General features: G+C 44.7%; 1 protein-coding gene across 2 annotated transcripts in view; it reads left to right on the top strand.

The window, feature by feature from the left end:
- Nucleotides 1-17,626, top strand: part of PRRX1 (paired related homeobox 1) — a 479,139-nt gene that overhangs the window by 353,494 nt on the left and 108,019 nt on the right. For both annotated transcript variants that reach the window (XM_069231079.1, XM_069231080.1), the window contains exon 2: nt 9,709-9,884. In XM_069231079.1, coding sequence (XP_069087180.1) covers nt 9,709-9,884 — 176 coding nt within the window. The remainder of the gene's footprint in view (nt 1-9,708; nt 9,885-17,626) is intronic.

Raw genomic sequence — 17,626 nt, 5'->3', positions numbered from 1 at the left:
GGGACTTACAAGGGGGGTCCAGTATGCCAATTTGGAGTGGAATACTGGGTTACTGTTATGTAAGTACAAATTTGGAATCAGAGAGAGCATAAGCACTGGAGTTCTGGTTAGCAGGACTCTAGTGACAAAGTCAAGCATACAGTAAAACATACTGACATGTAGGCCACAAACTGTGAGCACTGGGGTCCTGGCTAGTAGGATCCAAGTGAGACAGTAAAAACGCACTGACAAACTGGCCAAAAATGGGGGTAACCATGCTAGAAAGGGGCTACTTTCTCACACCTATAACCACCACAGGCTGAGCTATGAGCAAAAATGTCTTGAAAAAGAATGTTTGCAAAGCACTGTAGGGCGACTTTTCCCTAGTGCAGTGAATATTGTAGTATCGACTCTCCCCCTTCGCTGGGAGAGCCGGGTTGTGGATTTCTGTTTTTTTTAGTAAAACATTTATCAATTATAAGTGTTTTTGGGAAAGCTATGGAGCGCGAAGGGGTAACAGTGTTAACAATGTGACTGGTGCTCCAATACCACCGATGGTGCTGTGAGCACTGTGAGGGCCATGGCTGCCATGGAGCACGAAGGGGAGAGACAAAAGAATAAAATAGTTCACCCACGCTGAAGTATAGTGGCAATGGTGCCGTTATCCATGTAACAGGGTCAGTCTGCAAGGCGGTAACAAAACCGCCCCAAGGCGTGACAGATGTAAAGCAACTACCAATGACATCAAGGGATTTTTGAAAGGCAAGCCCACAAACGAGTAAAAGTGATGGCCGTAAGATAGGTGTGGTTAAAAGCCCGCAATACTTACAACAGGTCAAAGCAATTGTTCGCTCGACCTAAAAAGCAGCACAGCACGCTTTACTTCCAAGAATGAAATAGAGCCTGCGCGTACGAATAGGCACCAGTAAACCCCCTAATGAATCAGAAGTAATTTCAGGAGCATGGACTCCGGAGACAAGTGTAAAAGCGGCGCAACATGATTAAATAAGTGCAAGCACAGTGCGAACCTTTGGACTGTACGATAACGATTTTAAAAAGTCAGGCCCGACCTCAAAAGGCGCACAAAAACACAACCGGGTGTGCTTTGCCCTTGTCTCCTTTCAGTAGTAAAGGGGGCGGAGTGTTTTTTTTAAACTTCAGAACGTGCTTGGTAGGTGTGGCCTTGCCTAGGGGAGTGCATATAGTAAGGAATAGGACGAAGAATGGATGTGGAGGTAATGCCTTTGTCTCATGCGCAGCCTTGCTTCTTCTGACCCTTTCTTTGTGTGGAATGCGCTGCTTCTCACGCTCCACTGAAAACTTTTCCAACTCTTTGCCTCACGCAGTCTCCCGAGCCGAACTCTCTGCCTCCCTCGGGTTACGCAGAGCGAAACGCATGAGATTATGTTAACCAGCTGCCAGCTCTCGGTACAGCGCTCGGGGTGGCAAGTTAAATCTTGACAGTTTTAAGGGCTGTTGTTACTGTCACTGTAAATACTTTAATTTCAGCTACACTGCAATTTAATTAACTGCCTGGACCCTTCTTCATGTGCACGGCGCCTGGTATAACTAAGCGCTGTTCTGTGGGGATCAACACTGTGATGTTGATCTTATCAGCGAATAGCTGATCCTCCGGTGAAGCACTCTATATTAAGAATGGCACTGCAAATGAGGCAGCCTCTGCTTCCTTCTTCTAACAGCCGGCGGGTGCCTGGCCAAGAGGTCACCTTTCCAAGCATGTAAATACCACCACCTTTGTCGAAAATATGTATGTGATATTGTACATAACGAGTGGCACACATGTAAGCAGAAATACTTGAAGCTTGTTTCAAGAAAGAAAGTCTCTTGCAAAACGCTGCATGCTCTGCTTTTCTCATAACCAACCGACCACCAGTCACCCAAAACATTCCATCCACAACACTTTGCCTCAACATTCCCGTTCACGAGACATCAGGCAGGGATGCAGCAACCTTACAACAACAACAAAACGTATATATAACTTTTGGACGAGGAATATTGAAGCCGAGGGTTGTGGATGCAACGTTGTAGGTGATGGGTGGACGGTTGTTTTTTATTTCGGTCGAGTCTGCGTGGCATGCGCTTGAGCATGTGTATCGCTAGCAAGACGCTTTAGGTATTAAAAAAGGGCCCGGACCCCTTCAACGTCACGTCAGTGTCTTTCATTGGCACGTTGGCTTGCTGTTAGAATCTGCTTGCTTTGATTAGTGGAAGGCACGCATACCTCATGCCTTTTCCGGTGGTTAGCCATCCTCCAGCGCAGCAACCAAGTACCGAAAACATGCGAGGCTCGCTGTTTCCTGTCAGGTTTGTGGACTACTTTTTCTCTATTTTCACAGCACGATCTTGCTTGGCAGAAGTCGAGCGGTTTGCATACTATTGACCCTATTACACAGTTAATTGCACTTTTGCCGGTTACTTTCATAATTGCACTTTTGCTGATAGGTATTATTTCGAGTGAACTGTAGCAGCGCGATCACGCTGTTTTTTTCTTTTAACACAAGAAAAATCAGGTTGGGAGTTTACAACTGGTAATAGCTGTAACTCGGACAAATGCGAGACCCTAGTGCATTGCAAATGCTTGTTATTATTATTTTTTGTTGAGCAGGTTAACCCTCATATTAAAATATACTTTTTAGAAAAAAAACTCATAAAATGAGTTAGAGTGACTATACATTTGTCATGATCCACATCGAATCATTTACATTGAGATGATGAAGGTGCAAATAAGAAAAAAAACGTCCTAGTGCTTATTGCTTGTTATAGATTGTAGAAATTGGGATCTATATCCATCCAATATCCTCCTCCTAGAGATATTTTCTCATCATACAATTTGTTTAACAGCTAAAATTGTACATTTATCATGATACACATCATTTCACTCAGGATGATGATAAGTGCAGTTAGGCAAGTTGAATAAAAAACCTACAAGCTTAGTTGAAATATGAAACATGAAAAAGTGCTTGGGCTATGTGCTTATAAAGTGCAAATAGACAAGTATAATAAGAACCTTCAATCTTAGTTGAAACACCTAACACAAAAAGGTGCTAATGCATATGCTTCTTCAAACTGTTGCATCCTTAGCATTTTTTGCAAAGCTAAAATCGTAAATTTATCATGATACTTCATTTATATCAGAATGTTGAGAGGTGCAAATAGGCAAGGATAATGGAAACCTTGAGTTAAAATAAACAACATGACAAAGTACTACTACTTAGTGCTTACAAAGTGCAAATAAGCAGATGTAATAATAGACTTCAATCTTGATTGAGATCCAAAACACAGAAAAGTGCCAGTGCTTTGAGCTTGGTATGGTCCACTGTAACCTGTTCATCTCCTCAAAATAACAAAGAGGATTAATTATCATCCTAATCATATTCAAGGGGTTTAAATTGCTGCCAGACAGCTGTAAACCTCTCAGCACTTCCCACTCTCTTCGCTTATGCTTCTTCAAACTGTTTGCGTTTTTGCACACCACTCCTGGAGAGTTGTAAACCTGACATGTCCTCCATTTTCGCAGTAATCATGAACAAGCTATAGTTAATGCAAAGATAAAATACTGTCCATATTTTGTATATTACAGGTCTCTTTAGAAGCCCCAAATAACACTACACTTGCCTCTACTGCACAACTTTACTACTAACTGCAGATAGTTCCTCCCATAACTGAGAGAGTGTTTGGGCATGCATAGAATATGTGGAGCCAATCCCCCATTCCTGTCTGATGGCAGAGAAAGCACTGAACTGGAACTGAAGGGAACATTTTATGGAAAACTTGGGGACTGTAGTATGCCATCCAGTGGGACAAGAGGGACATTCTTTTATAGTTTGCTGCCCTGAGTGATCTATGCCCAAGCTCGGCAATTAGCTGCCAATCTCTCTCCGACATTCTACATTGAGTAAATTCTCAGGAAATCGGCAGTCAGTTCCTGAGCTGGATGCTTATGAAGCAGCCTGAACCAATTACCAATGCTTGTAAGCTCACTCATAGCTAATACACGCCATGCCGTACGGTCTTCTTGACTCGCTTTCTGCATATTAGTAGATAGAAAATGAATTATCTATCCATAGCTTAAAAACAACTGACTACACTGTACCACATACAGCGAAATAATCTCTTTCCATTGGCTGTAATTGCCCTTCACTACGAAATCACCCAGCTCCTTAAATCTGTTAGAGTTCCAAAATCTTATTGCGGCCCTAGATAAATTAGAACTCAAAATGATGACACTGCTGCAATTTAAGATAGCTATAGCCAGCTGCAATCTGGTTGGAAATAAAAAGGACATCAATCCTACTGCGTAACTCCTGGATTAATTTATAACAAGTTTTCTTGGGTAGTTTTGCAGTTTTGGTAAAAGCTGGTAGATTTATTACAGATTCTTGGACCATCTTTCTCAATAAAAAATCTTCTACCACCTCTTTGCCTTCAGTTAATCGTGCCATATCGAGCATTGTTGCTGGATAATATGTCTGAATATGGGGTAGTGCTAGACTTCCTTTGGTCTTATCAAGTTGCAATATTGAGTAACTCACCCTAGGGGCTTTCTTATTCCGTACTTAATTTCTAACAAGAGATTCTAGTTCTTGAAAATAAGAGCTACTCGTTTTTATAGGTACATTGTTAAAACGAAAAAGAAATAACGGTAAAATAGACATCTTAAAAAGTGAGACCCTCCCTTTCAATGTCAATGGAAGAATCAACCATCTTTCCAATAGTGCTTGATCTTTTCTTAACACAGTCATATGATTTAGTTATTTAGTTGAAATAACTGGTCATAACATTTTGCCACATGTGTACTCAAATAGCGAATGGCCCCTTGTGAACTGGCCTGTTGCTTTCTAAAACTGGAAGATCACTAACTGATACATTAAACAGAAGCAGCTCTGTTTTGCTTTAATTTATTTTGTATCCAATAATATTACTAAATTCTTTAATCAAATTGAATACCCCTTGTATATTTATCTCATCTGGCTTTCAATATAAAATTATATTGTCCGCGAATAGCTTAATTTGGGGCATGCCTGCAATGGGTGAGTGGATTCCTTCCATGCTGTGGATCTTTACGACCAGTGGTTCAATGAAAAAAGCAAACAAAATGGGAGATGAGGGGCAACCGTGTTGGGTGCCTCTTGATTATCAATGAGCCCGCAACTCAAGAACTGATGATTATCTTGGCCAGTGACCCTTGATATAAATTCCTAATCATCCTTATAAATTGAGCAGGGAACCATAAATTGACCCAGGCTGTAGAACAAGGCATTCGAATAAACAAGCTCAAATGCCTTCTTGACATCCCTCACTATTACTGCTGCTGTGGTTTGGTTGTGCAAAAAATAATCGCCTCGATTAAAAAATTGGTATTTGATGCAGTTACTCTGTTGGCTACAAATATGCTCTGATCACTTTGGATTAGCAATTGAGCAGCAGGGGTAATTCGAGCATCGCAGACTTTTGTCAGCAAGTTATAATCTCCATTAAGAAGATTTATTAGACAAAATGAGTTTGGATTAGTGGACATTTGTCTTTCTTCAGAAACTAACTATGGTGAATTCTTTGAAGGTGGAAGGAATCTCCTTACCTTCCATTATACAATTAAACAGGTCTACTAAAAATGGTACCAATTCTTTTGCGAAAGCCGTGTAAAATTCTGATGGAAAACCGTTGCTCCCAAATGCTTTTGCATTAGGCATTTTTTTGAGCGCTTCTGCAACTTCAGAAACTGTTATTTTTGCTAAGATTGTATCCACATGATTTCTTGGCAATTGGAGCAGATGAATAGAGCTATAGTACAGTTCAGTAGCAGAAAGTGTAACAGGATAGGATTCTCATATATTCTAACATAGTGCTTCAGAAAAACCTGTGCAGCAACATCATCCTGGGTGACTAATAAGTGAGTATTAGGGTTCTCAATTTTCCTAATTACTTGTTTATCATGTTTAATTAAGGTAGACCATGACAAAAATGTTCCGATCTGTTTATTTTCTTCATACATTTGTTGCTGCAATGACCTTGAATTATTTATTTCCTCAAGTGTGAAGAGATCCCTAAGATTTTTCCTGGGCTTTTCCAGCTAATTTTTTGGTGGCCTCAAGGCTTCCCGCCCTGATACAAGCCCCTGTAGCCTTATTAACTGGCAGCTGCAATTTGTTTATTCGTAAAAAAAGCTGCTTATTTTGGCTAGCTGCATATGATATAATATGTCCCCGCACTGTGACATTAAAGGCCTCCAATGCTACAAAGCATCATGCTGTGTTACGATTGAAGAGGAAAAAAAACTCCTTTATAAAAGTTCCCATATCAGTCCCCCAGCTGTGCTTAGTTAACAGAGACCTATCGAGCTGCCATCTGGGACTTTCTGTAATTGGGGTATCAAGCTCTATAAAAATAGATTGCTGAATGATCTGAAAACACGTTTGCCCAGATATCAGAACCCCCTCTTCTTAATTACCTGGGATATTTAAAAAAAAGTCCAATTGCGATGCTGTTTTAAAATGCTGTGAGTAGCAAGTATTTTGAGATAACCCAGGATGATCTTCCCACAAAGGATCTATTAGTTGAAAATCATGCTTTATGGTGGTAAATTATTTTGTTTGTTTTGGGTTTAAATTGTTTTTTCACTTGATTAGACGTGTCCAAGGTAAGGCCCTGAATATAGTTAAAATTCCGCCTATCAATGATGGGCCCTTCTGAGAATCGATCTCATCGCTAACGGGACCATATTATTTAACCAGATTTAATGGGACCCTCGGAGCCACAACTTTCAACCAGAGCCATCTTCCTCAAGGATCCCTGGTAACCTACTTTATATCCCATTGAATCCTGTTGCTGAGACAGATCGCAACCCCCATTGTAAGCCCAGAGGAAGTAAAAAACGCTTAGGAGCACTTCTTTGGAATATAAACTTTAGGATTATTACTTTTTAAATGGGTTTCTTGGAGGTAAATTACTTCTGGACTGAAAGATATCAGCCATTTTAGCAAAACCCCATATTTACGCCGATTTAGGATTCAATTAGCATTGCTAGATACCAGCTTTAAGTTATGCATGATTAAGTGAGGCAATTGTAGCTGCACTATTACTCTTCACACCTCTCGGATTAGTTACAGTGAGACATATTTTTAACCTGCTAATTTTTACCAAGAGTGCTCCCCACCAATCCTGAAACTCACCCTCTAATAACTCAGTGATGACCCTCTTACCCCCAAACACCAATGCGAGGGGAATTGCTCGTATTACCCCTCACCCTTGAACCAGCCCCTTTGTTGTCATGATACTGCACCTAGCTACCCTCATGGACCCTTGAGAGGGCCCCCACACTCCTAACGTACCCCCCACATCTAATCAATGTCTTAACCTAAAGAAAAAAAAAGGAAAAAAAAACGAACACACGGGAATAGCAATAACAAGAGCACAAAAAGTCACACAGGCCATTAAACATTACCGTGTCATTTTAGACAAAAACTCCTGAGCTTCTTCTGAGTTCATAAAGAGGTGGAACTGCCCTTTTGCAAGCACCTTTAACTTCGACTTTTGTTCCACCGATGTCTGGGCACCCTGAGTTCTGCACATGTGGGCAAGTCTCTGAAGTCCTTTCGGCCACGTGCTGCAGAAGCAGACATGTCTGAGAAGATGCGGAACTGGATATTTTCTTAAAAAGTAAACCCTTTTTTTCAATTGCTGTAGACAAAATCTGTTCTTTAACACAGTAATCAGCAAAGCTCACCAGGATAGTACGTGGATACTTTAGGTGTCCGTTGGGATGGTCCACGATGTGCCCTCATAATAGACAGATCCCCCTCGAAGTCTAGTAGCACATGGGCTTTAATCAAAGAATCCAACATCTGTGGCACATTCTGGCTTTCGCTTCCCTCTGGGATGCCCACAAGGCTGAGATTGGAATGGTGATGTGGCAAGCAGAGGATGCAGCCTTTGGCAAAGGGCTTCTTTTCTTGGCATAAACTTAAAGTATTTAGGCTGACCTGTGTGTCAGTCCTTAAGTACAATATCATGCCATGCTCTCAGTTTCATCTAAAAACTGAACACCTGTTTGTGGGACAGTCCTGGGAAAAAATCCGTCCTAGGCCCTGAATGCAGACCGGCTCACCCGCCCTGTGCATCATAAGGGTTGCAATCAGAGCGCTCAGTGGCATGCTCCCAATGCCCCCTTAAATGAGAGAGGGACAGATACTCTCGGCACACAATTGCGAAAGTTATGCAAGTTAATAATAGCCTATAATGTTCGATTTGCATCTTTCAAAATTAAAGAAGAGTCATTAGAATGCTTCTGCTTCGACCCTGTCAAACAAACAAATGCCCTCATAAGACCAAAAAAGGAATTAAAGCAGACACATAAAATGGGCATCTTAAAAGCAATATACACCCCTCCAACCCCCCTAAGAAAAGGTGTGGGAGGGTGGAACAAACTAGTTGTTTGTGAGTCAGGCTCCAAGGCAGTGGAACTCCTGGAGCTGGAGCAGAAAGGTGAACAGTTCATGATGAGGGTTTTTATTCCCCAGAGTCCAACCTCCTCATTTTCCAGCTGGTCAGATGCATGCAGAAGTAACCCTTCCCTTCCTTCAAAGAGCTAGTGCCCAATGACTTCTCTGAAAGGGGGAGTCTCTGTCACCTGGCCCAGCCTAAATGTGCTCATATGTACCATGGTTTACATCTACCCATAATTTTCCTGGGTCAAACATGGCTATATATCTATAGCCCTTCGGCGAATTTATAAACTGGCAGAGATGGAAAGCAGTACAAAAACATTTTTCTTAAAATTCAATGAATTGAATAGCCGCCCTGTATTAGGTAAGTCGATCTGACAGTAGGTAATGCACGATGGATACGATTGTATATTATAGTGCTTTAATTATACTAGTAGACTACACATTAGCAATATCATTGTAGTGCAAATGATTTATTGAAATAGTCAAAATAGCTGTGCGTTTCATTTAGCAGTGGCATTTTTCTTATCTCGCTTCGTTGCATAATGGATAAGTACAACGGGGGAAATGGGACGGCCAAAAGGGAAGTGTTCATTTCGGAGCAAATGATCGAGATTGTGATTGCGAATAAAAAATATTGGATGGGCTAAAGGATTCTGCTAGAACCCATCTTACTTCAGGCAACAAGACGCATTCCCAGTATCACAACGTTTGCACTTGTGATAACCAAATTGACAGTTTACTCCACTTCCAATTAACTTACATCTGCACGAAGAAATCGCTCTACTGAAAAGGATATGTTTGCTTTAACAGCTCGTTTAGGCCCCGGGGCCAAGCTAGCTCTTCTGCACAGACCCCTATATGCAGTCATTGTTTCGCACTCAGAATAACATCCCATCACTCACAGAAACTGCTGATTGAATGTTGTTTTTACAGCTGGGATTGTCGTCAGTACCCTGGCCAGTTGCTCATTTCTGTGAAGTGCTTCGGGACAACACGAATGACTCATGGAGGCAGATCAGAATGACAAAACTTCAAACCAGGATTACGTGGGACTTCTAATAATAACCCCACAAAAAGACAAATAGATGAGCAGCTCATCCACTGGATCTCAATATGGTAGAACTAGTTAGTCCATTTCTAGAAGTATCCAATGCAATGTCAACTCCTTGAAATAAAGAACTCATTTAGTTTCTGTGTTGAGATTGCACATCTGGTTTACATTTATCACGAGCTTAAATGGCCGGCCATCTCTTTTGTATTTAAGGTGAACAACTGAATTCCGATCAGAAAAAGAAAAGGAAGCAGCGGCGGAACAGGACCACCTTCAACAGCAGTCAGCTGCAGGCACTGGAGCGGGTCTTTGAGAGGACACACTACCCAGACGCCTTTGTGAGAGAGGACCTCGCAAGAAGAGTCAATCTCACCGAAGCCAGGGTTCAGGTATTCTTTAACATTATTTCATGGACTCACCCCTTATTATTGACTCTCTAACGTGTATAATACTCTCTTCCAGCCCAAGAGTGGCTTATGAAAATGTAATTAACTATATCTGGGATGTCCAAAGTTGGCCCGGAAGGGCTAAATCAAGGCCTGATACTCATGTTACCTATATGAGATAAAATTGTACACCGTGGGTCCGACTCGCAAAATAATTTATAAATCTGCATCCACAGATTTGCTACCTGGCATGGGAAAAGAGTTACAAGTTATTGAAATTCAAAAAGGATTCCAGGACTACTGCTAGGAACCCGTGACATGAGCAGGTTTCCAGAAGTATTCTTTGAAATGTTTTGTGAATTCTAACCATACACAGTACTTTCACATGCGTGTTGTACACAAGAAATCGAACATACTCTTTATGTTGCCTGATTCAGCAGCTGTACAAATTCCCTTTCTAAACATATTGAAATATATTGATGTAATCTGATTTGAAAAATAATGACATTAACCACTGGAAGATAAAATCTCTTGTTTTGAACATTAAATTAATTTGAGTTAGATGTATATTAAATGGTACTGGAGTAATTCCAAAGGAGTGCCCTTGTTGTGACTTAAAAACAGCCCAGTGTTGTTAGAGACATGCTGCCCTCAAGTGCATAATGTAGGACACTGAGTTAATGGTTGATGGGGGGGTTAAACCCTTTTTAAGCAGCAACCACAATTCTTTCTTAGGATGAAGTCACAAGCAACCCCAAATTAACCTGTGCTTAACCATCTGGCAGCTTGGTACAAAATAAATCAGGCTTAACTTAGAGGCAGAGTGTAAAGTATGTATGCAGTACTTCAATCAGTATTAAAGAGAAAGACAGTACAAGAAAAATCCCACACCAATTTACAAAATAGAGTAAAGTTTTATAAATATTTTAAGACCAAAACAACTAAAATCCAGTCAGTAGAACCAGAGATATGTAATTTTAAAGACATAAGTGAAAATAGCTTAAAAAAACACAAAATGTCACTTGCAGCTTTCTGGTCATGCGAGACCAGGTGAAAGTCACATGTTCAGGATGACTATGATGGAGCGCTGGCCAGATACAGGGACCAGGTTAGTCTGGCTGAAAGAGTTACCTTCACAGTCCAGCGAAAAGAGTTATGCTCTTGGTGGAAGGGGACCACAAGGAACAGAAAGAGCGTTGCGATGGCTGTCAAAGTAGTGCAAAGATCCTGTCAGGTGCGGCGGACCGTCAAGACTGGAGCTTCATATTGGCAGTCCCCACAGGCTGGCTGTGCTATAGCATGAAATGCTGATTTGGCACTGGTGGCATCGTTGGTGGTCGATGAGTAGGGTTCACTGATAGTTTGCATTGGAGAGCAGTAGGATCTTGCCACCTTGGCACAAACAGGCCTGTTTGCATATGTGAGGAGGTAAAAAACATCATGAGAGCTCATCCGAGGCCACACCAAGGGTCTAGGACCTGAGGGACACCACTTGGGAGTCAGGAACTCACTGCAGCAGGGCTCAGGAAGGTCCAGGTAGCAGGTCAGCTGGGCAGTATCTGGAGGTAGTTATGTCCCTAAAGCTCAGATTAGGACGTCTGATGACTGACTCTTCGATTCACTTGTGCCTGGGTTGAGGTTGCAGGCCCAGTCTTCCTTTTCAGAAAGCAGAGGTGCAGGCAGCAGAGCAACAGAGTAGCGGTGCAGCAGAGCGGCAGTCCTTCTGGCAGCAAAACAGTACCACAGTCCTTCTTCTGTAGCATCCATAGATCCAGGAGTGTAATGAGAAGTTGGGTCTAAAGGGTCAATATTTATTCCTGGTGTAGAGAATGCTTCTAGACGTTTGCAATCACCTGAGATGTCAGGCACCCCTTCTTCCCTCCCTGGCCACAGCCTGTCTAGGATCACAAAACACCAGTGTCAAACCTTTGGAAGCACACTCAGAGACAAACCTTTGTGAAGTGCAATTGTGGTAGTTGACAGCTACTCCCCTGATCAACTCAGAGCAGCCCATCCTACCAATACCTATAATCCCTTTGTCTCATTATCTGAGGAGCAGTACACAAAGACCAACTGCCAGCTACACCTAGCTATGTAACCCAGGAGCAGGCTGCAAGCACCAAATGGTTAGGACACAAAACTGCCAACTTTCTAAAAGTGGAATTTTCAGAACTGAGGCTAAAAATCTGACTTTACCATTCAATTATAACTCTTCAGACACCAAACTCAACCTGTGTACCTGCAACTAACTGAAAGTTGCAAGTTATTAAATGTAATAAGTTTACCCAATTTTATACTATGGGAGTGGTGGGCCTTCCACTAGTGAAAAACAAATTTAGGATTTTTTCATTATCAGGACATGTAACATTTAAAAGCACATGTACAACTCTTTAAATCCACGGCATTCTTCCCTCTGGGCTGTTCCGGCCCTTCCCTATTGTGTCTTATATTTGGAAGATTTGGGCTGGAAGGTTTATCTGACAATGTAAAAATGGCAGTTTTAAATCTGCGCACACAGGGGGATGTAGCCAAGCTAGGTGGTGAAGTAGACGTATCCTCCGATCGCTCATGCAGCCCTGAGTGCAATCCTGCTAAATTCTGCCTGCCAGAAGTAGAAATACATACCATGGGATTTTGCCTAGCCCCATGGCAATCATCTACATGCTGCCAGACTTCCTGATTTGCTGAAGTTGCACCATTTGGTGATGGAGGGTCAGCGACAGCAAGGCTTGTTCTTAGCCTGGTCACAGTGTCTGGTCCTAGCCTGGCCCTGATGGCTGCACCGGGGTCACCAGAGCACCTTCCCAATGTGACTTGAGTGCTCAGGAGCTCTGTGTTGTTGCTTTTCCCCCAGGCCTGGGGCCATGGGGAGCTGGATCCTGCTCAGATGTGGGTCCGCCTTGGGTTGGCTGAGGCAGGGCCTCAAGTGGGTGCCACGCCCTAGAAGAGGTTGGGCCAGACCCTTGGCCCCCAGGGAGGAGCAGTGTCCCAGGGAGATAATGGAGCTCTTAGCAGCAGTAGGCTGCAGAGGATTGCACAAGTTGGGGCCTGGTGCCCAGGTAAAGAGGCTGCTCCTGCCTGTGGGCCTGAAACGGGGGGCACAGCCCCTTCGGAGGACTGAGGATGCTGCTGTGGGGTTGCAGCGGGTGTGGTGGTGGAGCAGAACACTTGGAGGAGCCATGAAAGGCGCAGGTGTCATGTAAGGCAAAAGAGAAGCTCCTGAGTCAAAGGCGCTCGCACCCCAGAGGACTCCCCTGGAGAGACTGTACCTGAGAGGAGGAGAAGTCTGGGTTACTGGCCTCAGCACAGACTGTAGTGTGACATAATAACTGGGGGACACTGAACGCTATTTTGAGTGAGCATGGGCAAAAACAGCCCTCCTTAATTACAAAGAAACAACACAGTCATCCAGTATAAGGCCCCAAACTGCATAACACAGCAGTCTGATGCCCCGGGCGATCAGGAGGAGCAGTGGAATGCTTGAGGGGAGCCCTCCAGAGCAGACATCCTCACAGCATTACAAAGCTCTTGAGATACACTGGAGTGAAGGACAGCAGAAATTGCAATTGATGTAAACTTAGGGGCATATTTACTAGCCCCATGGCACTATATCTATAAGATGGCACATTTCTGTCCTCTCTCCCTGCACTGGTTAACAAATGGCTGTCATGCGCCAATGCTGGCACACTTGTACCATGGTGGAAGAGTGTCTGCATTGTGAGGATGATTGTTTTTGTGCAGGAAGGGGCACCTTCCTGCACAAAAACAATCAATGGAGATGATTTTCTCACATAGAAAGAGGAAAAAAAGGGGAGAAATAATGTTATTTCTCCCCACTGTGACTCCCTTACGCCACCCCTGGGGAGGCGTAGGGTTTTGACACATTCCACGGTTTGCAATTTCTGGTCAATCTGGGAATGTGTCAAATGCCATAGGGGTTACATGGGAACACCAACTGTAACGCCCATGGCATGCCTGACTAATGCAGTGCAACAAAGTGACTTGCGCTGCGTTGTCTCATGCCATATCTTCAAGGCTATAAAAAGCCATGCAGGGTTGCTTTACATGGCCTTGTAGGTATGACTATGCAGTTTGCACCACCTGAGTGTCACTAAAGTGATGCTCGGGTGGTGCAGTAGGGCTTGTAAATATGCCCCTTAGTGCGCACTGATCTCTGCAAAGTGGCAGAGAGGGTTCACTCAGTGGAAAGGTCGGTCTCAGACCTACAAACAGATGCAGATGCAAAAGACTCAGGTGACCTCCCTGCACTTCGCGATCACACAACTGGATGAAAGGGCAGAAGATGTGGATAACTGATACCACCAAAATAACTGGAGATTCCTGGGGTTCCCGGAAAGAGCTGAGGTTGCTGATGCAGTGCCCTTCTTGCAGAGCTAGATTTGCAGTGCTCTGAAATGGAAAGGCCTTTCTGAGGTGTTTATCCTGGAGCTAGTCCATAGGGCCCTGACCCTGCCACTGCCATCGAGCACCCCCCCCCAAGGCCCTCTTTGCCAGGGTCCTCAATTACAGGGGTCGGGACTGCATTCTGCGGGCAGCCAGGGAGGCTGGACACATGACTGGAGGTGTTGCATTAAACTGGGCCTGTGCAGAGGAGCCCTCGGCAGCCGGTGGAGTGCAGTTCACAGTCACAAACCACGAGTGGCAGGTGCCAGAGATGATCTCGGTGCCGGTCAGGGTCTTCCAGGGTCACAATTGACCTTGATGGCAGATGGGAGCTTGTGTAATTCTGTACTAGATTACCAAAGACCTCCAGACCAGAACGCTGATCCTGACGGGGAGCGGATTGTCAGAAAGCATACTGAGCAGATTCAGTCCTTGCCAATGAGTGACACTTTGACACTGTCAATCTCACCCGTTGGTGAGACCAGAGTGGGGGTTTACTGCCATCCGGGTGGGGAGGTGATATAGCACTCAGACTCTCTTGTTTGATGGAGGAAAACATCATGCATGGATAGGCACTGAAGGGAACGATGGGGCTGTGGGGAGCAGGGTTGTAGGGATGCACTACTGCCCCTGGGCATCGGGGCGCAGAGTGGCACAGTGCACTCCCCCAGTATCCTGCTAAATAGCAGACTGTGGTTGGATTCACCCCATTGATGTGATAGAAACAATAGTCTGGGTCCACAAGCTGTTAAATTTGTGTTAGCACTTAGTTACGAGAGGGTGGGAGGGAAGTGGTATTAGGAGACTCTTATTTGGGTTCCTAGATGTTACACTTGCGTGCGGCCCCAGTTCGTGATGGGAGGAAAGCTGCTCAGAGGAAGAGGTTGGAAGGGGGGATTATAGGAGGTTTGTTGGGCGATCAGTTTGCGGTTTGTCAGGAACGGCAGTTAAAGTGCATTGGTAGTGCTCAGGAAATAACACTGGGGGTAAGAGACAAGAGGAAGTGGGCTACCCCACTAAAGGAGGACCATTTACCAATACTGTAAGTTGAACAGAACAGCACTTACATGGAATGTCCAGGACCTGAACAATTGTATGGAGAAGTACCACATGTACTCCTATTTACAAAGGTACAAGGTGCAAGTGGCACTCCTCCAAATGAGACATCTACTGCAGGCTGAAACCATGTGTAGGAGGCTGGACTGGCTTGTAGTGAGTACCAAGGGGTACTTGCACCTTGCACCAGGCCCAGTTATCCCTTATTAGTGTATAGGGTGTCTAGCAGCATAGGCTGATAGATAATGGTAGCTTAGCAGAGCAGCTTAGGCTGAACTAGGAGACGAGTGAAGCTCCTACAGTACCACTTAGTGTCATATGCACAATATCATAAGAAAACACAATACACAGTTATACTAAAAATAAAGGTACTTTATTTTTATGACAATATGCCAAAGTATCGCAGAGTGTACCCTCAGTGAGAGGATAGGAAATATACACAAGATATATATACACAATACCAAAAATATGCAGTATAGTCTTAGAAAACAGTGCAAACAATGTATAGTTACAATAGGATGCAATGGGGACACATAGGGATAGGGGCAACACAAACCATATACTCCAAAAGTGGAATGCGAACCACGAATGGACCCCAAACCTATGTGACCTTGTAGAGGGTCGCTGGGACTATTAGAAAATAGTGAGGGTTAGAAAAATAGCCCACGCCAAGACCCTGAAAAGTGGGTGCAAAGTGCACTAAAGTTCCCCAAAGGACATAGAAGTCGTGATAGGGGAATTCTGCAGGAAAGACACAAACCAGCAATGCAACAACGATAGATTTTCCAGTCGAGGGTACCTGTGGAACAAGGGGACCAAGTCCAAAAGTCACAAGCAAGTCGGAGATGGGCAGATGCCCAGGAAATACCAGCTGTGGGTGCAAAGAAGCTGCTACTGGACTGTAGAAGCTTAGGTTTCTGCAGGAACTACAAGGGCTAGAGACATCCCCTTTGGAGGACGGATCCCTCACGCTGTGGAGAGTTGTGCAGAAGTGTTTTCCCACGGAAAGACCGCCAACAAGCCTTGCTAGCTGCAAATCGTGCGGTAAGCGTTTTTGGATGCTGCTGTGGCCCAGGAGGGACCAGGATGTCGCAAATTGCGTCAGGAGAGAGAGGGGACGTCGAGCAAGACAAGGAGCCCTCTCAGCAGCAGGTAGCACCCGGAGAAGTGCCAGAAACAGGCACTACAAGGATGTGTGAAACGGTGCTCACCCAAAGTCGCACAAGGGAGTCCCACGTCGCCGGAGAACAACTAAGGAGGTCGTACAATGCAGGTTAGTGTGCCGTGGACCCAGGCTGGACTGTGCACAAAGGATTTCCGCCGGAAGTGCATGGAGGCCGGAGTAGCTGCAAAAGTCGCGGTTCCCAGCAATGCAGTCTGGCGTGGGGAGGCAAGGACTTACCTCCACCAAACTTGGACTGAAGAGTCACTGGACTGTGGGAGTCACTTGGACAGAGTTGCTGGATTCGAGGGACCTCGCTCGTCGTGCTGAGAGGAGACCCAAGGGACCGGTAATGCAGCTTTTTGGTGCCTGCGGTTGCAGGGGGACGATTCCGTCGACCCACAGGAGATTTCTTCGGAGCTTCTAGTGCAGAGAGGAGGCAGACTACCCCCACAGCATGCACCACCAGGAAAACAGTCGAGAAGGCGGCAGGATCAGCGTTACAGAGTTGCAGTAGTCGTCTTAGCTACTATGTTGCAGTTTTGCAGGCTTCCAGCGCGGTCAGCAGTCGATTCCTTGGCAGAAGGTGAAGAGAGAGATGCAGAGGAACTCGGATGAGCTCTTGCATTCGTTATCTAAAGTTTCCCCAGAGACAGAGACCCTAAATAGCCAGAAAAGAGGGTTTGGCTACCTAGGAGAGAGGATAGGCTAGCAACACCTGAAGGAGCCTATCAGAAGGAGTCTCTGACGTCACCTGGTGGCACTGGCCACTCAGAGCAGTCCAGTGTGCCAGCAGCACCTCTGTTTCCAAGATGGCAGAGGTCTGGAGCACACTGGAGGAGCTCTGGACACCTCCCAGGGGAGGTGCAGGTCAGGGGAGTGGTCACTCCCCTTTCCTTTGTCCAGTTTCGCGCCAGAGCAGGGCTAAGGGGTCCCTGAACCGGTGTAGACTGGCTTATGCAGAAATGGGCACCAAAAGTGCCCATGAAAGCATTTCCAGAGGCTGGGGGAGGCTACTCCTCCCCTGCCTTCACACCATTTTCCAAAGGGAGAGGGTGTAACACCCTCTCTCAGAGGAAGTTCTTTGTTCTGCCATCCTGGGCCAGGCCTGGCTGGACCCCAG

This window comes from Pleurodeles waltl, chromosome 4_2, assembly GCF_031143425.1.
Source record: "Pleurodeles waltl isolate 20211129_DDA chromosome 4_2, aPleWal1.hap1.20221129, whole genome shotgun sequence".
Classification (NCBI taxonomy): domain Eukaryota; kingdom Metazoa; phylum Chordata; class Amphibia; order Caudata; family Salamandridae; genus Pleurodeles; species Pleurodeles waltl.
Note: the sequence above shows the minus strand (reverse complement) of the source record. Positions and strands in the feature narration are given on the sequence as shown.